Source organism: Pantherophis guttatus, chromosome 1 (genome assembly GCF_059756535.1).
Source record: "Pantherophis guttatus breed Tessera chromosome 1, ASM5975653v1, whole genome shotgun sequence".
Lineage (NCBI taxonomy): Eukaryota > Metazoa > Chordata > Lepidosauria > Squamata > Colubridae > Pantherophis > Pantherophis guttatus.
The window spans coordinates 203,828,673-203,852,867 of NC_142063.1; the positions used below are offsets into that span (position 1 = coordinate 203,828,673).

A 24,195-nucleotide genomic window follows, 5' to 3' on the forward strand; every position below is an offset into this window, starting at 1 on the left:
TCCTCCCTGTTATATTTTCTTTTATAGTGGAAAGTGGGTTGACTTTTCATTGCACTTTTATTGAGAAATTTAAAAAGGGACATTTCCAATTTTCTAATGATCAGAACAATGTTCAAGCACTATTTCTTAACCGATTTAACAGAGTGTACCAAGAAAATAGCACAAAAAATGCTGTCTCAACAACAGGATATATAATCAGCACCCTTCCCTCAAAGTAATCACACGAGGAAAGGGAGGGAGGGTGGTCTACTTCTTTACATATTCTCTTGAAAAGAAAAATGTCAAGAACAAAGGCACTGATTCTGTTTGCAAATTAAGACGTGAACAATTAACAAACTTAATGTACTTTTCTCAGTTATGGACAACCAATCTCCAAATGAGCCCTAAATTTTATTCAGAAGACTCCCTGACAAGCACACCACTTATAATATAAACACTGGTTGCTTTAAACAGATTTATTGAAATCGACAGAAACTGCTGCCAACTATAGTCACAGAAAAATACTGTGTGTTCCTTCTTAGCAGGAATGCCTCACATTAATATCTGAAAGTAGCAAAAAATTAGAAGTATAAAATCAGCTGTTATATTGCACAACAAAAATATAGTTTCATCAAATAATCAAAATGGGAGATGACAGCAACTTTTTAAAAGATTGCACTGGCAAAATGACTGTTATTCTCTAGGTTTTAAAATTTCAGTGAATTCAACTGAAAATACAAATATAGAGTTAGAAATGTAATGTAACAAAGTACAATCCTTGTATTTGTATTTTAGTTTACACATTTAAAATTAAATTGAATTTTATTATCAGAATAAATATTCAAATGATTTCTATGAATATGAATAGCCACACTGACAACTTTAATACCTTATTTTGGTATTAATGTATGTTTTAGACACTCTTGATGCTAAAACTCTATTGGCTATCCAAGTCTGAACTGTGCATCTGGTGGGGAAACAGAATAACAGGGCAATGAGATTGTTGGTATTTAATAGGATATAATCTTAGTAAAAAAATAACAGATAACTTGTGAAACCAAAGTTCTCTCCTTGTTTCATATAAAAACTGATACAGTATCAGCAAACTTTTCCAAGATAAAGAATGATTAAATCTTTCATCTTTATTTTTTAATATAAAGATGAAACATAAAACACTGTCTGGCTTAGAAGGACCCATGGCAAATGTCTTTCACAGCTATGCCAAAGAAAAGACAAAAATAGAAACTTTGTAGAATCAACAATCAAAGAATGGAAGGAAGGAAATTTGAGTTCACAGGCTCCTTGTGTTAACATTCAGCATGAAGCCATACATAAAAAAGTTTTTTGATCCATTCTTTCTTTGAAAATAATTACAAGCAAATGTAGATAAGGAAGTTTTGTTCCTAAAATATGGACATTTCTAAAATAATTACATTTTTAACATTATTTTGCATTAAACTGCTCTAGAAATATTATTTTCCTCCTGTTAATATTTTATTGGTTTCAAGTTGCCGATGCAAATCCATGGCAAAAGATGGAATAGGGAGACTGCATTTAACAAATAGACTGCTTGTTGATTTGTCTAGCCTTGCAAATAGCCCACAGTTAATCTCCCCTCCATGTTTTTTTTTAAATCAGTTCACTTTCTTCCTTCCTTCTTGAAAAAAAAAGTCATTAAATGTCAATAAATGACATTCATGGCCAATTTGCTCTCAAGACCTGAAATAGCTGCAGTTTCATGATATCTATAAGCTTTTAGGAGTGTTATTTTCTTTCTACACATAGCTAATCAATTCTTCCCTGCCTAGTGAATTAGTGGTACATCATTACAATTTAGCAAAACCATGATATAAATGTATATATCTCTTGACATTCTTTTCTTCAGACTGCATCTAGCAAACATATTTAAATAAGAGAAAAATAAAGAAAATGAATAATCAGCTTTGGGTGAGAAATAAATTTGGATAGAATCGCAAGCCTTCTACAGAATCGTCTCTGCAAAGCTGACCCATCTTTTCAGCTAACAGCAACCTGCAAAAAAGAGTAAAATATTTTTGAATTATAATCAATTAATTCATCAATTATAATTTCTTCTGTCATTAAAATCAGAATATGTGGAGGGGTTTTACCTTTCTTTGGCTAAAAGCACGGACATTCCTACAAGCTTTGCAAACTCTTCAGCGGTAAGAGATCCCTTCTCAGAAACCTAAGAGGGAGGAAAAGGTTCAGAGCTGAATAAATATTCTGTACGTCACAATGCTTTGCTACCAGCTTATCGGGTTTTTTCATATGTCTGTTGTATAGTGACTATCTATTTTTCTACTATCCTTGATTCAACAGCTTTACCATTCTGAACAACTGCTAAACTTCCACACATTTTTTCATGCAAACTTTATATCAAGAGTTCCCCAAAATTAACCTGGCAGTTCTGTAACTGTCTACTAGGAATAACCACCCCTGCTTTTAGAGATATAAGACACTATCATGTTATGACTGTACCCTTAAGCCTTAGATGACTGGTGGGGAATCAGTCAATCAATCCAAAAGCTAGTTTCCCCTAACCCAAGCCCTAGAAGCAGTTGATAAAATGAGAGTGTGAAGCAATGAGAACTCCCATAATCGAGTGGTCCTTCTGAAGACTGCATGCTTCTGTTGGCCACAGTGATACTAGCACATGTTTACAAAGACAAGAATGACTCTTGCACTTGAGTATGTAATTGCAATAATGAATAATACTGAAGCTGAATACTGAAATACATGAGCCATGGTGGCGCAGTGGTTAGAACGCAGTACTGCAGGCTACTTCTGCTGATCACCAGCTGCCAGCAGTTTGGCAGATCAAACCTCACCAGGCTGAAGGTTGACTCAGCTTTCCATCCTTCTGAGATGGGTAAAATGAGGACCCAGATTGTTGGGGGCAATAGGCTGACTCTAAACCATTTAGAGAGGGCTATAAAGCACTATGAAGCGGTATATAAGACTAAGTGCTATGCTAAGCTGGCTTTGTAAACATTCCCACCAGGAGACATATGGATTCCACCTCTGAATGATTAAGGCTCACAAATCATCAATGGCTTGCTTAGCAAAATTTAGTATGATATGCAAACACAGGACTCTAGTTCCATCTACAAACCAACCCCCCCCCCCCCCCCCGCCATGGAAACATCATAATCTGATAAGTTTTAATAACAGGTTAATAAGTTTATTATTCATTGTGTTACCTAGCTTGCTCTGGGCAAAGTCAGAATATTGCTTGCCACATGTCATGCTAAACATGTTTAATCAAGCTAAAACATTATCAGCCACCCATCTTCTTCCAGGTGGATTCGACTCTGAATAACAACATGACCTGCAAACTGGCCTGTTCTATTGAACTAGAGTGATAAAACTAAGAGGAAGAGCATGTTGTGGATTAAGGAAACGTGGAACATTTTTAAAGCTTATATGTTGGGCTTTCCCCATATGTAAGTTGTCTGTGGGATTTACATGAGAAACACAATCCTTGTCTGGCCTTGACAAATCCTGAGAGTTCTGAGAAAACAATTCTCTCTTGTCCTCTTCCCCAAGAATGTGGTGAGTCAATGTGATAATCCCATATCAGAAGTATCTATGGGGAGGGAAAGGGCTCAGATTGAAAAGATCGGAATTGCAATGTTCTGATGCAAGCTTTGCCTCTTTTCTGTACAGATAGTCCTTGATTTTACAACAGTTCATTTAGTGACTGTTTGAAGTTACAATGGCACTGAAAAAAGTGACTTGTAACCATTTTTCACACTTGCGACCATTGCAGCATCCACATGGTCACGTGGTCAAAATTCAGATGCTTGGCAATTGACTCATATTTATGACGGTTGCAATCTCCTGGGGTCATGTGATCACCAATTGTGACCTGACAGGCAAAAAGTCAATGGGGAAGCCAGATTCACTCAACAACTATGTTACTAAGTTAAGAACTGTGGTGATTCACTTAACAACTATGGCAAGAAAAGTCATAAAATGCGACCAAACTCATTTAACAAATGTCTCACTTAGCAACAGAAACGTTGGGTTCAATTGTGGTCATAAGTCGAAGACTACATGTATGTGATGCAATGCAACGTGAGCACCCAAAAGAAATACAATTTGTGGCACAAAGCAGTACTGTTTATCAGAGAGATCCTATGGACCCATATGCAATCAAGTTGTTGGCAGAAGAAAGGGTAACAAAAGGGTAACAAATTTGATAAATATCTAGCTTATCTTCAATACATGTGAAACGACCCTTTTTTCACATAAAGCTTATTCCAGAAACAGGAAACCTTTTGAAGTCAGGCCTGTGCCCCTAAACATTGGGTCAATTTCCAGGCCTTTCCTGCTTTGCAATTTAATTTAACAAATTCATTTATTATTTTAAAAAGTAGGGCAAACCCAAAAACATCTAATGTTTTAAAACGGGGTTTAGAATGAATTTAGAAGTTTTCCAAACAAGTATTTCCATGATAAATGATCTAGGGTTAAAACACTGCCTGTATTTGCAGTATAAGAAACCTGTTTCAATAAAGATAGGAAATAATATATGCAGATAGAAAGGAATCTGTCAACATTAAAGCTAAATATACTGAGCCCAAACCAGATAGATGTCTTTTCTCCTGGCAGGTTTAAATGTGTGGATCTCTACGGATGTGTGCTTAACAAAAGATAATAAGCACAAGGAAGAAGCCCATCTAGATGCCAGGCTAAGCAATAACAATATGACTCTTCCCTTAAAATACATACTGTCTCTAAAGCAGACGCCACCATTTCTTCTTCATTATGTGATAGGAGTTCAATCACCATAACACCACTGTCGAATATACGTAACCTAAATCCCAAAAAGAAAGAAAAACACAAATCTGAACTCTAATCTGTCACCAAAGAGTTGGATTACAACCAATATGATGTCCAAATGCTAATAGCACTAGCAGTAGCCCTTAGACTTATATAACGCTTCACAGTGCTTTACAGCCCTCTCCAAGCAGTTTACAGTCAGTGTATAGTTGCCAACAATCTTGGTCCTCATTTTACCAACCTCAGAAGGATGGAAGGCTGAATCAACCTTGAACCCCGTCAGGATTGAACTGCTGGCAGTAAGCAGAGTTAGCCTACAATATTGCATTCTATAACCACTATGCCACCACAGCTCTAATACTCTGCCTTGGTATCCCCTACTTCCCCTTTGCGCTTAGAAGGACACAATAAAATAGAATACTTCCATATGAGGATTTAGAGGCAGGTCCTAGCAGTTCTGTGGCTTCAGTTACACAATAGGTTCAACCTGGAGACTGAATTAACTTGTTTTCTTGGTTTAAATAGAAGTGTAAGCTGATTCCACATTAATACACTAAAAAAAATGATCACGTTGCATAAAGGCAGTGCTCAGGTTTGTGAGTGATCTTTATGAGCACATCTTAAAGTTAGTTGCTGCCCATATACTGATGCCTGCTGAGCTCCTTTCTTGCAAATGGGCAGTGCCCCTACTAGCTTTTTTTCTTTGCTCTGCTTTTTCTCATATCTCCATCACCCATGGTTTCCTCAAGTTCCTGTTTTCCTACTATGGGTTATTTTGTCTTGCTTTCTTTAGCCATTTTAATTAGCTTTCCCCAAACTCCTCCTCCTTCCTCATTGTATGCAGCCTGCTTTGATCTAAGAACACTGAAGGTTTTTCCCAGAGCCCCTCCTCATCTACTAGGTCCTTCTTTGCAATTCCACACTTCCTCTTTCCTGTTCCTGTAATGTTGTTCTTTATTTATCCACCTTTCCAATGTCTTTTCCATACTGTGCATCCGTAGCATCTCCATGACTTGCACACTCTACTTGATTTACAAGCTCCTTATGTGCAAGCATTTGTGTCAATCCAAATGTCACATAACTCTTTCCTCATGCATTTACATTGTTAATTGCCAAATTCTCTATTTTTAAAAAAAATAAAACCTATAAAACTAGTCGTTTTAAACAGATCTTGCATATAATTATTAGTCTATTAAATATTAAACTCTTAAACTGGAGGACTACAGTTCTATTTGGAAGGTTTTATATATGTAAAATTTCCATTTGGAAGGTTTTATATGTGTGTGTGTGTGTGTGTAAAATTTCTATTTGGTAAGATAAATAGCTGTGTGTTTGGCAAAGGAATCAAATCAAATCTTTTTGTAGTGTTTTCATTCTGTTAGTCTGGAACATAGTTGTCAACTTTTTAAAATAATCTTAATTCCTGTGCTTTTAATAGCTCGACAAATAAATTTCTGTTAGCAAAGCTTTTTCTACATATAGTGATAACAACTTGGCATAACTTAATTGCATATGTCAGAGTACTATGAAAGACATTACAGGGCGGATGAAGAACTGAAAAGTTTAGTCCAGTATGATTTCTACACTCCATAAATACATGAGAAAGCAGCATGGCCAGCTTTATGAGAACGATATCGGACTATAATATGGGCATTTTCATATGATGAGAAAACTCCACACTTAGATTTGGGCTTTGCTTTTTGCCGCTCCCTAATTCTGAATCTCGTTTTTCTCCACATTGGTTTTATAAGGATCTGAAAAACACATCAAATAGGTTCTATGTGCACATCTGGAGATCCTGAACCAAGGGCAGGATGTAAATCTAACAAACAAGTAAACAGAGCTGTGGTGATGCAGTGGTTAGAATGCAGTATTGCAGGTTAATTCTGCCCACTGCCAGCAGCTCAATCCTGACCAGCTCAAGGTTGACTCAGCCTTACATCTATCCAAGGTAAGGACCCAGATTGTTGGGGGGCAATATGCTGACTCTGCAAACTGCTTAAAGAGGGCTGTAAAGCACTGTGAAGTGGTGTAAAAGTCTAAGTGCTATTGCTAAATACAAGGAAGGGAAAGGACTGAGCCCCATCCCACCCTTTGAAAGACTGCCCCTGCACCCCATTAGAATTTGAAGACTTCTTACCTTAGAGGTAACTTTAGCGATTCCAACATCTTACAAGCATTTACTAGATCTTCAGGGGAAAGCAACTAATGAGAAAACATACATAAACTTAATCTTATAATAATTATATATTTAGGATATCCCCACAAGGCTTTTGCATTCCTTTATGAGATTTAAAGAGCAATTAAGAGACAATGATTACAACTGAGTAATGTTGACATATATTATAAATGCAATTCTTTCTTTAAAAAAGTGAGTGTGACACTTAAAGAATGGGGAATAGCATACATTCAGACGGTGCATACTTGCTGAAGACATGCATATTTGTCTTTTTTGAATGCTTCACTGTCATTCTTTAACATGATATGTTGGATTACATAACCTACAGTCTCCAGTCTTTACTATCAGCTAGCTGTGATAATAGGCATCAAAAACTGATGCAGTTGGCCAGCACCAAATTGAGGAAGCCTGTCCTCCCTTGACACCATGTCACTGAGCCTCTGGAAAGAACAATGGCGGGCAGAATTTGCCACCATCTACTTCTTTCTTTCAAATGTGCTAGCCTCAAAATGCACAATAGCTGGAATCCATCTCTCCTCCTGCGCATCTGGCAATTCCACAGCAAGATGCTGGCAATGGAACGTCCCTTGGGTTTCCCATTAGCTGATTTGTAGCAGAAAGCCTTGCAGATATTCTAGTTTCAACTAAATTTCTGTGAGATGTTTACATCTCCTAACCAAGTTTGTGCACATCCTTTAGCTATTTTACTCTATCAACAGTCCCAGGCTCTCAAAGCAGCAGTTTATGTGTGTATAATGTACACACACACACACACACACATTAACAATTGGCAGACCCACCTTTTTCTGGCTTTCATTTTACAAAACTGAACTTTTTTTAACCATAGGATCCTCTTTGTACTTTAACAGTATAATGATATATATGTTTACCTGTTTCCTAATAATAATCCTAGTGAGTTCAATGGAATTTCATTTCAGGTAAATTTGAAGAGAGTTGTATCCTTAAAAATGGCAATCTACGCACTTGTTTACATTCTATTGATTTCTAATGCATTGCCAGATGACTTATCGTGCTAGGACAATCTTTATGCTTTTGACCAATAGCAAAACTAATGGTTAAGTTCCAGTATTTGCCATCAGCAATTACTCCAGGCATATTTAGTGAACCTCAATTAGTTTTGTTAAACTGCAGAAGACAATGCATTCCTTACCTCTAGGCCACGAGCACGATTCACCAGACAATAAACTTCTGTGAGGGACATTATTCCTCCCCGTTCCTATTGATTTAAGAACAGCTCTTAAAACACAAATTCTGCTATCCCAAAGCAAATCTGGCAATCTGACAATATCAATATTTCCAGAGAGGGGACTGGAAAATTAAAAATGGTGCTGAAGTTATAACCCGAACAGATGTAGCTTCACAGTAGCAACATTTCTGGTGCCAAAACCAACAGGTGCAGGACAGTGGTACAGAGGACAGCGGTACCAGAACATTCAACAGAGGCATAAATGTGTCAAGTCCTTCCAGTCATTTTTTGCCAGTGGTACTTAACGTTGCCAAAAATATACCTCAAATCAACAGTCTCCTTCTATCACCAGTAGAGATATGAAAGACTGATAGTGATAAGAATCCTTTTTCTAAGACTTAGCTTTTAACAAAATACTAGACAACCCGTGACTCCCTGGGTCATCCTTTCAGAGGTATTTCCTTATCAGATTTCTCAATGCTTCCAAAATTGTGAGAGCTTCTAATGTACTTTCTTCACTGGAAAAGCTGGGATACATTCACAGGTATCTGCCTTGAAAATAGCCCATGTTGAATAGTATAGCACAGTCAAACATTAGCACAGGAAATGTTTTATGACATTTTGAATTATGCCATAAAATGTTTTATGGTAATTTTTATGTCATAAAATGTTCATAAAATTTGCAAAATTTCAATTTTATGGGAATCATAGATTCTGGACTTTGGACACATCTGCAAGTTAACTCATTTGAGGTAACTTTGGCTCAAAACATTCTGCCCTATGATCCATCATTTCACCCAGTTAAAGATTATAGGAATCGAGAGTTTTAGTTATATATATATATATATATATATATATATATATATATATATATATATATATATATATATATATATAGAAATATGATATATATTTATTCTGAAATGCTTTTGAATTTTCGCAGAACTTGTATTACTTTATTTGCCATTCATTCAAATATCTCTCCTCTTAGCATGCCTGGATGTGGATAACCACATTGGTGTCTTGTAATCATCTTTCAAAATGTCTCTGAGTGTTTCTATACCGGAGACAAATTCCTTGTGTGTTGCATCACAGTTGGCCAAATAAAGTTCAGTTCAGTTCAGTTCAGTGCAATTCAATTCAATATTCTGTATGATGTTCAAGTTGGAAGAAATCCCTCTTGGATACGTTTGGTCTTCTCTTTAAGCAACATCCAAACTATCAAACTGTTTATTTTTTTACTGAGTTTTAGCTTTTACCTGCCTGGTTTTACATGTCTTTTATTCTACTCTTTGTGCTATTGCAGGGTGTCAAACTCAAGGCCCGGGGGCTAGATCCAAGCTCCCATTTTTGCTGGCAGAGGGTTGCAGGAGGCTGTGACAGCCAAAAACGGAGCTCGGGAGCCTGTTTTCGCTGGCAGAGCACTTGGGACATCATAGGCGCCCCCAACACGAGTAACGTTGAGCTGGCCATGCCCATCCCAGCCCCTGAGGGTCAAATACAACCCTGATGCAGCCTTCAATGAAATCGAGTTTGACACCCTTGTGCTATTGTATGAGTGATTTTACTTGGATTTTTTTTTCTCTGTAAGGTAGACCTTGCTTTGTGAATGCCTTCAGCAGTGATTGAAGTTAAGATGGTGATGATGAAGTAACTTTGTGTTCCATGTCTGCATTTGCAATCTTTAAAATGTCATGCTCAGTGATTTGCTTGTCTTTACAGTAAGTCACCTTGCTGTCCTGGGCCTGACCCTGTTTTTTTCTCCCCACTCCCACACCCTCATAGAATGGAGAAAATTCCTAAATAAGAAATCTTTTTTGGAGCTGTTTTTCAGTGCAGAGCTTTTATCTACAGCGCTTCCCCCAAAAGTGCTCACCCCAAGTTAAAAAGCTCAGCTCTGTGATCATAATTAGCTGGCTTGCAGATGTTGCTTGAAACTGAAAGGATTTTAATTATTTTCACACCTTGGTTTCTTTTTGCCTCCTAAATGGCTCAGGGTTGGGAGCCAGGAGCGCCATCAGGCAAACAGCTGGTCCTAGCCATATTCCTTTTCCATTGTGTGGTTGCTTCCTATCTTGTAATCCCTTTCCCTCAAATGAATGTAAATAAAACATTAATTCTCTTCTTGTTGATTATTCCAGCATTGGGATGAGCATCCCAAAGGACGCAGGAGTGGGGAAAAAGGAGAGCTTTTTTTTGTTGTTGATTATTCCAGCATTGGGATGAGCATCCCAAAGGACGCAGGAGAGAAAAAGGAAAATTGGAAGCACCGTCACAGTCAAGTGGTGTTCCACTTAATGACCATATCACTTAGTGACCAAGTTGTTAATCTCAATTGTGGTGGCTAAATGAGGACTATGTATATTTTAATGGATTCATTTATAAACAGTTCTGATTTCATAAGGCAGTATCCTTACCTTATTAGGTAAGCTATTAATTTTTTTCCCTATTATGAGAAAGGAAAACAGAATTATAGTAGAGGAGCTGAGATCTGTAGATTCAGGATGATATATGGATGATGTATAAAATAAAGACTCTCTTGGAATCAAATATGTTAACTTTTTTTGACAACAGTTCAGTAGTGATTTTCCAAGATTTCCTTTTTCAAATTCTGTATCTAGACTACAACCTCAGGATTTCCTGTTATCTGATCCACGTGCTAAGTAGATTTGACTTCCTTGACCTTTTAAGTTTGGCTAAAGTCACAATGTGCTGGTATATAAGGCTGCACATTAAAAAAAATAGAAGACAGTTAAGTACTTTACCTCTAAAGGTGCCTGTAAAATTCCAGCTAATTGTTTTGCCAGTTGCATATGGTAATGAGTGCCAGATCCATAGGTTTCCCGGGTAACTGGATTGGCAATGCCCATGCTCAACAAATAGGATTTAAATCTTATTGTCTAAAAAAATGACAAATTAAAATTGAGAATATCAGATTCTTTATCAAACAGTAATTAATTAAAATAGACTACGTGAACTTGGAAGATCCTAATACACACACAAAAAAGAGGGAAAATTCAAAACAAAAGAATGATATCCCCATACGGAAGAACAATGGAAGGAAGGAAGGAAGGAAGGAAGGAAGGAAGGAAGGAAGGAAGGAAGGAAGGAAGGAAGGAAGGAAGGAAGGAGGGAAGTAAGTTAAAGAAATGTTCCTCAGCCTGACATGGTTATGATGTACACCTGGCATATTTGAAAAAAATGTAGCAGGATCCCATCATTCTTTTGTCGCTTACTTTCTGATAAATAGATTTGAGGAAGCTTGCTAATCCACACAGTGGATTGGTAGATTTTCCATGAGAAGCTTCCCTTAATGATATGGGAGTCTCAGTTTTGTGTTTATTAAGGTTGAGATGGCGGAAAAGAGATTTGAACTCAAGGGTAAGATAAAGTATAAAAATGGAATGTTGGTAAGTCCCCACTTGTAATATCATGCAACCATATTGTGGACCATATGGCACTCCACTAAATTGGCTATATTTACATAACACTAATCTTGTTTACCTTGTTAATATTTGTTTACCAATATTGACTGAACAAAATCACATTGACCTAGTTTATTGAAAAAGGAGCTGTTTTACAACTTAGAATGATGAAGGAATCATAATTTAGCAGAATATTAGCTGACCTCATCTTCAGTGATGTCACCCTGCTTTTCTCTGATCTTGCTAGCAATTGATTTGGACAATTCCACCATTTCCTTTGCCTATAAGACACAAAATAAACCACAAAATCATGATGGGGCACAATCTTGCTCCTTTATTTTGAGATCAGTTTTCATGGAACAAGCTTGAGTTGCTGAACTGTTCAGCCGGTCAAAGCTAGGAAAGAGAGTTCTTGGATTAGGTTTGGCTAGCATTTCCCTTCTTTCACAATCCAGTTAGGTATTATTGGAGTCAATTGCTCACTGTATAGACAAATATCTACCATCTAGACATACTGTCAATAATGTTTCACTTTATTTAATTAGTTTATATGATAATAACTTCACAAGTAATCATTAAGCTATGACGATTCAACTAATCCAGTTTATTTGTAGTGTGTGCATGTATTTATATATATAGAATGATACAAGTTATACTTCTATATAGCCGAGTCCCAGAACCTTCCTCCCCTATTTGAATCTGTTGAATAAAATTAGTTTCTCCAGTCCCCAATTAATCAGCATGTTTACTAATAAAGTGGAGGTATTACCTTTTCCATCAGCTTGCTGAGGTCTTCAAAAGCCTGAAATAATAAACTGATTTAGTAATACATAATTTCTTCATATTGCAATAAAATGCAATTGTGTCACACCTGTAACTTCACCATTAACTTTCCTCCCAAATTAAAAAAAACTAAAAAACAATTGGTTGCCATTTTTGGAGTTCAAGTATCAGTAATTTTAATACATAAATAATTATATACATACTTCTGCTTTGTAATCTAAATGGATTTATTCTGACTAGAAAAGCATATTAGAGACTTAGCTTTAAAAAGCCTCCTATCTTCTAGCAACTCATTTTCAACACAGTTTGAAAGTAAATACCCCGTTTTCCCCAAAATAAGACATCGCCTGATAATAAGCGCAATTGGGCTTTTGAGCGCATGGCAATAAGGCCAAGCGCTTATTTCAGGGTTCAAAAAAATATAAGACAGGGTCTTATTTTCGGGGAAACACAGGTAGTTACTCTAAACCGGAATATTCTCATCTGACCTGTAATTATACATATCATAATTTTACAAGATGAAAATAAATTAACAGTAGGAAAACCTGGAAGAATTTAATAGGGCATGGTGCTATGTAGTTTTTTTTTACATATATATATTTGCAAAACTCACCATTCTAATTAAAATGGCATATTTAGCCTTGCTCTCAACAGCATAAACAAATTTCTTACCCAACATTAATAAAAAAAAAAAAAATCTAGATCAACAGACAGTGTGTTTTAAATAATCCTTCTACCAAATGATTCAGGCTTTAGTAGAAAGAAAAATGTATACACACCTGAAAGGAACTTCCTGAGACAACTAATGGAATCACTTTAAAAAAATTAACAATAACTAGCAGATGCAGAAGTCTATTCTAAAATTCAGGGCATTAGTTTTAAAATTGAATGATCTGAAATTAGCATTACTTCACAATGCTTTCCCTCAGCTGACATCCATTCCTTGTATCCTCCAATAAACAGAGGAAGAAAGAGACAGCAGAGTTATACGAAAAATGTAATATTGGTATATTTTTGTAAATCTGCTAAAAGAGCCTCCTTTGTGCTGTTAGTTCACAAGCTGAACAGTAGTGAGGAGATGACTGTTTCTTGTAAAGATTTGTAGAAAATTAGTCAGAGAGAGAGACACACATGACTAGAGCTTCAGGATGCTTAACTTAATTCAACTCGGCATCTACCAGCTTCAGAAAGCCTTTGGTCTGCCTTCATCTCTGTATGGCCATGAAATGAATTTCAATTGTATTTGCTTTCATTTTATCACCTGAATCAGAAACATGTAGTTTAATATAAAAGTCAGTGTCAAAACCTATTATTAAAAGTTGGCTTATATTAGAAATGAGCAGGGTATGTGCTGAACCAGGATCCTCAATTCAGACAAAAGAAGAGACTATGGTTTAACAAAAGCAACAATAAACAGCTCCCCCTCTTGAATGAGCAAGTGTGAGCAAGAGACTAGTTGTGGTTTTTGTTTATGTCTTCAGCCATAGTTTGGCCTACACCTAAAGGGAACATCTGCACTTTAACTGAATAAAGAACATAATCCACGCTGAACAAAACATATACATAATCCTGAATCATGACTAGAAATATATCCAATAAAGTAACAATTTCCAGTGACAACCACTCTCCGCAAAAGATTTATTCTCCCCAAATTGAACATCCAAAAATAAGATAACCAAAAGTACAGAAGAAAAAAGAGAATAAAGTTACAAAAAATACAAATTAAAAAACAGAAAAAGCTTTTCACAATAGGAAATCCTCAGGTTTATTTCCGTTCTTTTTGCCTGCCCCAAATAGTGATAGCCCTTGGTTTTCCTAACCTTGACAAAACATTTGGTATTGGAAAAGGTCCCCTGTTCCAAAACATAAATGCAATTTGGTGCCTTAAAATCTAAACTAGAAATGAGTACAGTCATACTAGTTCTGAAGAAAATTACTTGCCTCAGAAATATTTTTATCCATTTCTTTTCTTCTTTCTTCTAATTTCCTCTCAATGCCAACAATTCCTGCAGCTCTTATTCTTCCACTCTGAATAACATATGATAAACAAATTATGATGGAAAAGCAATGCAAGGAAAGATGCAACAAACATTGATAGCTGCATTTAGAAGCAGTATTACACAGTGACCGTCTTTTGTGTCCAACTAAAACCATGTTTGAAGAAGACAAGAAAACACATACGTTATTTTGCTGACAGGTAAGTACATAATATTGACAGTTTCCTAGTTTGTTTTGCCTTCTTTCTGCCTTCTTTGTCTTATATCTGTGTACTAGGTAGGGTGCAAAAAGATAACCACACATAGGAAAAGAAAATGCTTACATCAGTAGTATTAGAGAAAATAAACCAAGGTTGCTACATGATTTGTTATTTATAAATAAATAAATAAATAATTAAAGCAATACAATTATTTTTGCCATAGAGCAAAACATGGTTTCTTTTCACATTCTGAGGTGAGTTGGGCTGAGAGAGAAGGATTGGCCCAAAGTCATGTAGCTTGCTTTGATGGCTAAGGTGGCACTTGAGCTCATGGTCCCTTGCTTTCTAGCTTGATGCCTTAACCACTAGACCAGGGCTGTCAAACTCCCGGCCCATGGGCCGGATGCGTCACACACTGGCCATGCCCATGCCCGGTTTAGCAAAGGGGGGGGGGGGAAGAAATGATACGTCATGTGACGCCACTGTGACATGAGTTTGACACCCCTGCATTAGATCATACTGGGTCTTTGAGCAATATATGAACAGAGTGAATGTGCACAGAGCAGGGACTTGTCACCCCCCCATTCATTATCCAATGCAGATTAGATGTCTTTCTTTTAGTTTTCAATTAATGTCAAAAGGGGTTAATTGCAATTGTATATTATTGATATAAACTGTATAAATTATATTTTAAAGTTCGGAAAATCACTGTTAAGAAAAAACACAAATTGTTGTGTTCCGAGATAAAGCTAAATTCCAGGTAGTTAAAAAGGGAAGCAATATTTCCCTGTTCCCTTGTGGCTGTGCTAGAGAAAGAGAGAGGAATTGATGAGATTAAGGCTCATGCAGGTACATGTGAAATCTTGATTTAATGGAAGACTTGGGGAAAATGGATATCCATCATTCATGATAGTTTGTTAAATTATAATGATTATCAGAGTGATTCCATTATGCAAATTTGTAAAATGACAGAAACACAATGGACATTTGTCTGTTGCATTCAAAGTCTGCTAAACCAAGTTTCACTGTAATCATTATTCACTATCCAAATAAAGACAGGATATCATTGATTTCCTAAAATCTTTCTCAGGATACCAACTATATTGGCATTTTAAATTTATTATATTTTTCCTTTTACCTAATAACAAAAGGTATCAACCATGCAATGTGTACCTCTTTATGAAATAAAGACCCAATTATATCTTTTATATTATTTTGAAAGAGGTTCCCTTGCAACTATTACTGTATTAATCCAATATACTTGCTTTACAACACATCACATCCTAGGCTCCCAGGCAGCCTCTTCCTCTTTGATGTTTTCTCTATCATGTGTTAAATATCAATCTTACTTAGAAATGAGATATCCAACTGCATACATACCTGTGAAGCCCTGTCAACATCTATGGTTTGAGAAGCTGGCATGTTCTCCCATCTGCGCTGAGACATTTCTTCCGTAAGCCTCCTGAAGAACTAGGTATGTGGCAATAATTTCCAAAAGTGAGCAATTACAAAAATGCATTGAAACTAACATTTCAGTATTTTGGATATGCTGCAAATAAATAAAAGTTGCTTCCTTAAAACCTAAACTAGGTAATAATGTGAAATGTAATGTACCGTGTTTTCCCGAAAATAAGACCTCCTTGATAATAAGCCATCCCCTAAAATATTTAAACGCATGTGCAGCCGGTCCCCACCATTTCATCTGGTTAGGGTTAGGGAGACAGAGCTGGAAATCAGGTAAGATGGCAAGAGGAGCCCCGTCTTGCTCCATGCACCCCAAAATAGTAAGACCTCCTTGAAAATAAGGCCAAGCGCTTATTTTGGGGTTGAAAAAAACATAAGACAGGGTCTTATTTTCGGTGAAACCCAGTATCACTCATCGCTGAAAGAATCCAAAAGTACTTCAGTCCATTTTGACCCAAAACACAGAAAAATGTATAATAATGTATTATAAGAATTCACCATTATTCAATTGCAAAACTCAGCTTTACTCAGAATAGCTTACATCCTGTGACAATACTCTAAACACCATCAAACATCAACATCTGCCAAACCCAGCACCTTGGAAAAAACTTGATAGGTGGATAAAAATGTTAAATCCAGTCTGAACATCTGGCTTACTGTGCAACAAACCATAATCATCATCATCTTGGTATTCTGTATAATAAATTCCCTTATCTCTCTTTTAACCACACTAAAAATTATTCCTGTTATTTTTATACAACAGTCATTTAGAAAGCATACCTACCTCAATCTGACCATGTTCTTTGAAAGAAAGCTTGATATATGAGTATTTACTAGTCTGGAATGGACCAGGATCCTTATTGGAACCTACTGGATGAAGATGTACTACTATTTTGGCACTAAAGATATAAAAAAAAAAGGAGAAAAGGAGAAAATGTATTTTTTGTTATTAAAGAATAAATTCCTAAAACCAAAAAGCAATTTTTAAAATTTTTCATTCAGATTACCTTTCATTTAAAACAGGTCAAAAAGTAAGTGGGGGAACAGAAAGTTTCCATAACCTTTAAATCATTTTGTGTTTTTAATCATCAGTTAAAAATTCTACACTTTGAATATATTTACTGGAACATTTGGGACAGATACATCATTCTTGGTCAAAATAAGGCACAAATAAACTTTTGAAAGCCAAGACCTGCCAATCAAAATTTCCAATTATCAGATGGCATAGAGTGTAAAATTCCTGCAAGAAAATTATAAAGTTGATAGGGGGAAAATATTTAATTTACATCCTGTCTTGAGTTCAAAGGTCAAGGTGGCATATCCTTTCCACTTTTCCCTACAATATCCCTGTTCTGGGAAAAAATGACTGAATAGCAAAAGAAAATACAGCAATGGCCAATAAATCTTTAATGCCCTTTGAAGATTTTTGTGATGATATTTTACCTTTTTCCTATCCCCGCTGCTTGCTCTTCAATGAAGATAATTTGGGAAAGGGGAACAGCCATACAGCATTCCTGCAATAAGACACAAGGGTTACGGCGAAGACATATTTGGTGGAACACAGTATTTATTCTAATAAACTGTAAATAGCTAATATTGTTCCCACAACAGGGTCTGTCATCAAATAAACATTAAATTACATGGTATCGTTATGCAAAAATATTAATCAATAGCATAGAACTAATATCCAGTAAAATCTTATTATTTTTTTGCTTGGCACTTTTAAAAAAAGCTTATAAGATAGAACCCATTTGTCAACCCAAAGAACATCTGCAAGCTCTGTCTTCCTATTTTCTTCTATGTTGCCTGAGAAATAGGGGTATGTGGACCTCAGCAGATCTAGAAAGCAACACACTGGGAAAAACATACTCTAGCAGATTTCTCCTCTTTTTATCTGATGCCTTGTGACACAGGTGATAGCTACTCAGTATCAATACTGACATAAATATTTTACAGGTAGCCCTTGACTTTGAACGGTCAGTTACAACGGCACTGAGAAAAGGGACTTATGGCTGTTTTTCACACTTACGGTCGTTGCAGCACTCCCATGGTCATGTGATCGAAATTCAGACACTGACTCGTATTTATGATGGTTGAAGTGTCCCACAGTCACATGATCCCATTTTGCGACCTTTTGACAAGCAAAGTCAATAGGGACGCCAGATTCACTTAACAACCGTTTGGCTAATTTAATAACAACTGCAGTGATTCACTTAACAACAGTGGCAAAAAAGGATGTAAAATGGGACAAAATTCACTTAAATGTTTCACTTAGCAACAGAAATTTTGTGCTCAATTGTGGTCATAAGTCGAGGACTACCTGTACTTACAGAGATCATGAAATGTTCTTCACATATTAAAGGGTGATCTTAAAAGCACAGTGAAGATATAAATATAGTAAATATGTAATCTGTTAACTGAAGTTTGGAAGGCCCTTCAATAACTAAATTACAAGAAAATATGAACTTATTGTTGCTTTCACCTGCTGCAATGCAGAGTAAGACCCAGTGAATTCATTGGGCTTACAACTGAGTAGTCCTGAATAAGATGGAAGTGCAAATTATATGGCAAACATCTGGGATATAACAAGATCACCAATTTCACAGTTTTTATGGCGATTAAACTTTTCAATACTTCAATAGCATACATAGAAGAAAAAAAATGGATTTCTGATTTCCATTTATCTATTTGTTGAAGAAGACAATAAGCAGCAATACATTTATAAGCCACAGTGGCACAGTGGTTAGAGTGCAGTACTGCAGGCTACTTCTGCTGATCACTGACTGCCAGCAGTTTGGCAGATCGAATCTCACCAGGCTCAAGGTTGACTCAGCCTTCTGTCCTTCCAAGGTCGGTAAAATGAGGACCCAGATTGTTGGGGGCAATATGCTGATTCTGTAAACCGCTTAGAGAGGGTTGTAAAGCACTATGAAGTGGTATATAAATCTAAGTACTATTGCTATTTATAAATGTAATCACTATCGAATAACATGGAAAGGAGGATAGAAGCTTAAATAATAGAGGAGCACATGCTGACTGGAGTAGAGCATAGGAGAGAATAATCAAGATTATGAACAAATCCTGAAACCATCCAGTCATATATCACAATGATGTATCACACCAATTTGTTTTGTAAGAATTCTCTGTTCGATAGAGATAAGGAGCTATAATCCTAAAAGATAACAGCTTCCTTAAACCAGGTTGGTATTAACAACTTTCTAATAATGGGAAAACTTCTTTGTGGATTGTTCTCTTTTGGACATTCAAAAAATAAACTGAGATTCCTTTACCAGATTTCTTTGGAAGGTAGTGCTATTATTTGATAACTTTAATAATAAAAAGCAACAGGTTGCTTTTAATAAATAACTCTTACTAATTGATCACAGGACTTTTTGGACACAGCTATTTCAACAGCTTAGACTGAAAGTTCTTAGAATATTAAGTTACAAAGTTTACAGTATTATATACATTATTAATATAGTTTTGAAATGTTCATTGAATTCTCCATAATAAGGCTAAGCAGGTCAAATAACTAAAATGGTTAGGCATATACTTATTTTTGTATTCAAATTCAGTTTACAACTGCATGCAGGTACTCGGAAGAAGGTTTGAAAGGATTTGCTTCCCAGTAAACATAGGAAATGGAATCCAAAGTTACTCATGCAGAGTCTATTCACTCAGCACACTTTAAAAATTATTTGTTAGATAAATGTCCTCCCTTTCATTCAAGAGCTCAAGGTAGGGAGCATGGTGGCTCATGAGGTTAGGATGCTGGGCTGATTAGTAAACTCACGTTCGAGACCTGATTGCTGCTGCATGGTGGGATGAGCTCCCATCATTCGTACCAGCTCCTGCCCACTTAGCAGTTCGAAATCGATTAATCACAAGTAGATAGGTACCACTTCGGTGGGCACATTAATGGAGACATGAAAGGAGCCCCCAGTCAGGGGTTCCCAGGCAACAATCATGTCACCGGCTAATCTTTTCAACCCGGAAGCACCTTAGGCACTTTGAATACAAGTGCAAAGAGCTCAAGGTGGTATATAGAGGGCTCCCTCTTCCCATGTTTTCTCACAGCAGCAACTCTTTGTGGTAAGAGAGATGAACTGGTTCAAAAACATTCTGTTTGAGGATGGCGCTTCTGGAGCTGAGGATGGTCTCCCAATACTAGTTCAATCACACACCAACTCTTTATTATTTTACCATTTTTCCTCCTGAAATCCCTCCATTTGATCATCTACTGTAGTGGGTTGAGGGACCCTCCCTAGCCAACGGTGAGAATACACAGGAACTGTAAGAAAGGAATTACTCCCCTTCATTCCATAAACAGAAAGCAATTCACAGAAATAAATGACTTATGTCACAGAAGTTATACAATAATATGGCTTCTCCAAATTTTGCATTTTCAAATTTTGCATGGAATTACTGAGCTAACAATCTTTAGCAATATTGATCTATACCAGTGATTGCGAACCTTTTTGGCATTGAGTGCCCAAACTGGAACGTGCGTGCATGCGCATGTATGTACGCGAGCCGGAGCGCCGGAAACCCGAAGACCAGATGGCCAGTGAGCATGCTGGCTGGTCTTTTGAGTTTCTGGCATGTGTATGCTTGCCGGCTAGCTGGTCTTTGCACGCGCTGCAGCACCAGAAACCCAAAGACCAGTTGACCGGCAGGCACATGCCTGTTTCTTAGGCTGTTTTCCGGGCTGCTTCTTGCCCAAAAAATGACCCCAAAACAGCCTGAAAACGCCCAGAAAAAGCCCAGAAATGGCCTGGAAAACAGCCTGATTTTTGGCCATTTTCGGGCCATTTTCCAGCACTCCAACGCCTGCAAGAACAGCTGGCCGGAAACCAGAAGAGCAGCTGGCAATGGCGCGTATGCCCACAGAGAGGGGTGTGCATGCCATCTCTGGCACACGTGCCATAGATTCGCCATCACGGATCTATAAAATCTTCTTGGGGATAAGCAGATATGACTTTTGGAGGCTTTTGTTATCCTTTAGTACTTGAGCTAGGAGGGACCTAACTCTCCTCCCAATGGCTTCTGTACCTACCAAGCAATTGAAGCAGAGTCTCCCAATAGAATCTGATGTAAACCAATAGTATTGATCTTTTGGGGAATGGCTGGCTGTAGGCTGGTTTTTCTTTGCTAAAAATGTTTTTGGTTTTCTGGTCCCAATCCCTCAGAGAAGAGCTTGCATGTAGGATAACCCACAGCTATTTTGAGAACTTGTTGAATGGTCCAAATAAATAACACTCATTAATTTCTGAGCTTTCTTTGCTTGCCATAAAACTTCTAAAAATAACAAACTGAAAAATATGAAGTTGAACAGAGAGACTTATTTTGGCCATACAATTATCAGACTTTATCATATATTACAGGAAAATTACATATGCCAGAATAAAACTACTTACATGATTTTTCTGATCTCTCCAGATCAATCTGTGTGTACTAAGGAGTAATACTCCAGTTTCAAACTTCAACTAGAGAAAAAAAATGAGAAGATTTTAAGATATTCAAAACCTTTGCTTCCTTCAATATACTATTTTTTGTAGAATCATACATATTGTGTTAGGAAAATATTTTATGAACATGTTGTGTTTGGTTAATAAAATTTTCAAAATTAGACTGCAGAAAGGGAGAAGAAATTACATTCCTTCTAATTTAATGATGTGCATCCATTTCCATAGGAAAAACAATAAAATGCAAGGTGACGAATTAAAAAAAAAAGTCAAAAGAAAATGTCATGCAAGAATTCAAGATGTAAAGAACTAACAACAAATGATGGCTGAGACTTTGTGTTTTGTAGCAGACTTATGCAAAAGAAATATTTTCTTGTCACCAAATCTAAGTCATTTTAATGAACATGTTTTCCTCAAGGTATTTTCCTAACTAGCTCTATCTACCTATCTAAGGGACTCCCTTAGTCAAAAATATAATAGTTCACACTAGCCTGTTTTATGATTCCTTTATTTTATTTTATTTTTGTTACCATGAACCCAATCGCTCTGCCTTATTAATGTATCATATATGATCCCAATTGTAGAGTTTTTAATTGAATGGCCCAGTAGGATCATTCAAACTCACTCTTCAACTTTCCTTCCTTCCAGAAACTTGAAAAAGACTTGAAAAATGTAAGTGGCTAGAATGAAAGTCCATGACACCTGTATTCCAATGAAACTCCATGAACTAAGCCAAGCATTGCTAAAGTGAAAGCTTAATCTGAGAATATATGAATCTCTTCTAAGGATGCCCATCACCAAGGCACCATAGACATGTACAGAAAAGAAGTCTAAAACTCTGAGCAATACTTGCTACAAACAATAAAATTTTTACTTCCTTTAAAGACATGGTCACCATTGACATTAAGGAAAAAAATTAAGCAACAGATTTGAAGATACCGCTACTGGATTGATTCACATATTGTGAGAAGCAATGTTGTTTGATTATGATTTATTAATAAACCACAATTTTATGTTCACAGACCATCGTTTGCAAAATATAGTAGTTGGGTTCATAGAAGACAAAGTGAAGGAGAAAATGTTTCTTTTAAATAGAGAATGTTTTAATATCATGTATTATCCAAGAACATAGTTATATGTCTCTTGTTTCAAAACTATTAATTCTACCCATGAAAAATTGGTGGTAAGCTGAATATTGAAAGTTTCTCAACCAAGCATTTTATCTTTAAGGGTTTGGATTTTTTTCCTTTTTTGCTGGTAAACGGTGAAGGGATCTATGGAAAACACATGAGAAATTACAATTACAGACTTCACAAGATTACAGACAGGAATTTTAACTAGGCTGAAGAAAGAACAATTGCAACCAGCCTGCCTTCCAGAGACGACCTGTATGCTGGGTAGATCAGAAAGAAGGCTGAGAAGGTATCTACAGACCCTTCATAACCTGGACATAAACTCTTTCAAATCCTCCCCTTGGGAGGCACTATAGGGCATTGCATGCCCAAACAATTAGACACAGGGACAGTTTCTTCTTTTGTGTTTTCACTCTGATGAACCCCTAATTCTTGGTGTTGTAGTATGTAGTATGGCTGCAATATTATTTATCTTTCATCTTCTTTACTACCCCGTCTTATTGGTATTATGATTATGATTCTATTGTTTTGTATGTACACTCTGAGTTCTGCACCAGAGACAAACTCCTTGTATGTCTAATTACACCTGGCCAAATAAAGTAATCAGTTCAGTTCAAATAGGAAACAGCAATTGCCCTGTAAGAATGAATTTGGGGACGTTTACATTCCCATATTTTAACACTGTAATTTTATTATGTTTTGACTGCATTTGTACACCGTTTTAGATGTTTATGCCCAAGAGATGGACTGTAATACTGAAGAAACAACTTCACATATGATCCGAGAGGCAACACAGCAGGGCAAAGAAGATGCACAAAATGCCTAACAGATTAGGCACTATACAGCTTTCCTTAGAGATTGCATAAATATATAAACATGGGACTACTGACATTAGTGCAAAAGGGCATGGAGAACTCGATTTCAATACAATTGCCACTTTTGAGTAACGAATAAAGAAGGCAAAGCTAATTAAACAAAAGGAAAAGGACATTCGAGGAACCGGATCTACCATACGCATGATTCGCTGGGGCCTGAAATCCGGGATGGAAGTGGATTCCTGTTTAGGCGGCTCCCCGTCTCTCAGTAGCGCACCCGCGGCTTTCTCGGGTCGAAGAACGACCTGGTGGGCTCCTCAATCCCCATTTCCCACTTTGCGAGCTGCCTTTAGGAGAGGCCGGGGCCCCTCCGCCCTCCCCGCCGGCTTCCCTCCCTCCTGGCGCAGCTTCCACTAGCCGCCCTGACCTTTTCCTCCCCATCGTACAGGCGGACCCCGCGCTGCTGCGTGACGAGGTTCTCGTGGATCTCCAAGAGGCCAGTAGCCCAGGCGAAGCGATCCATGGAACCTCCGCCGCGCACGAACGCTTCCCTTTCCCGGCAATACAGACGGCTCGCCCCGCCCATGGCGCCTCCCCTTTGGGTGAGTTCTCGTGGTGACGAGAATGACGTCAGATGCCATCACCGGAGGCAGACCTTATAGGCGTCACTTAACAGAACGGAATAACAAGAGTTGGAAGGGGCCTTGGAGGTCTTCTAGTCCAGCCCTCTGCTCTGACAGGA

At 37.1% G+C, this 24,195-nt stretch overlaps 1 protein-coding gene across 3 annotated transcripts; it reads right to left on the minus strand.

The window, feature by feature from the left end:
* Nucleotides 1-440: 440 nt before the first annotated feature.
* Nucleotides 441-24,057, minus strand: VPS36 (vacuolar protein sorting 36 homolog). Of its 3 annotated transcripts, none has more exons than XM_034432228.3 (14): nt 23,881-24,057; nt 21,458-21,526; nt 17,484-17,554; nt 16,825-16,939; nt 15,957-16,046; nt 14,321-14,407; nt 12,366-12,398; nt 11,800-11,877; nt 10,937-11,071; nt 8,136-8,201; nt 6,926-6,990; nt 4,735-4,819; nt 2,109-2,185; nt 441-2,010 (listed from the first exon to the last, which is right to left on the minus strand). In XM_034432228.3, exons 1-14 carry the CDS (start codon nt 24,037-24,039, stop codon nt 1,917-1,919), a joined length of 1,224 nt encoding a protein of 407 aa, XP_034288119.2. In that variant the 5' UTR covers nt 24,040-24,057; the 3' UTR covers nt 441-1,916. The 3 variants fall into 3 exon arrangements, with proteins under 3 accessions (XP_034288119.2, XP_034288123.1, XP_034288120.1); XM_034432232.3 differs by having other exon boundaries at nt 23,653-24,023; XM_034432229.3 differs by having other exon boundaries at nt 23,648-24,014.
* Between the last annotated feature and the right edge of the window lie 138 nt (nt 24,058-24,195).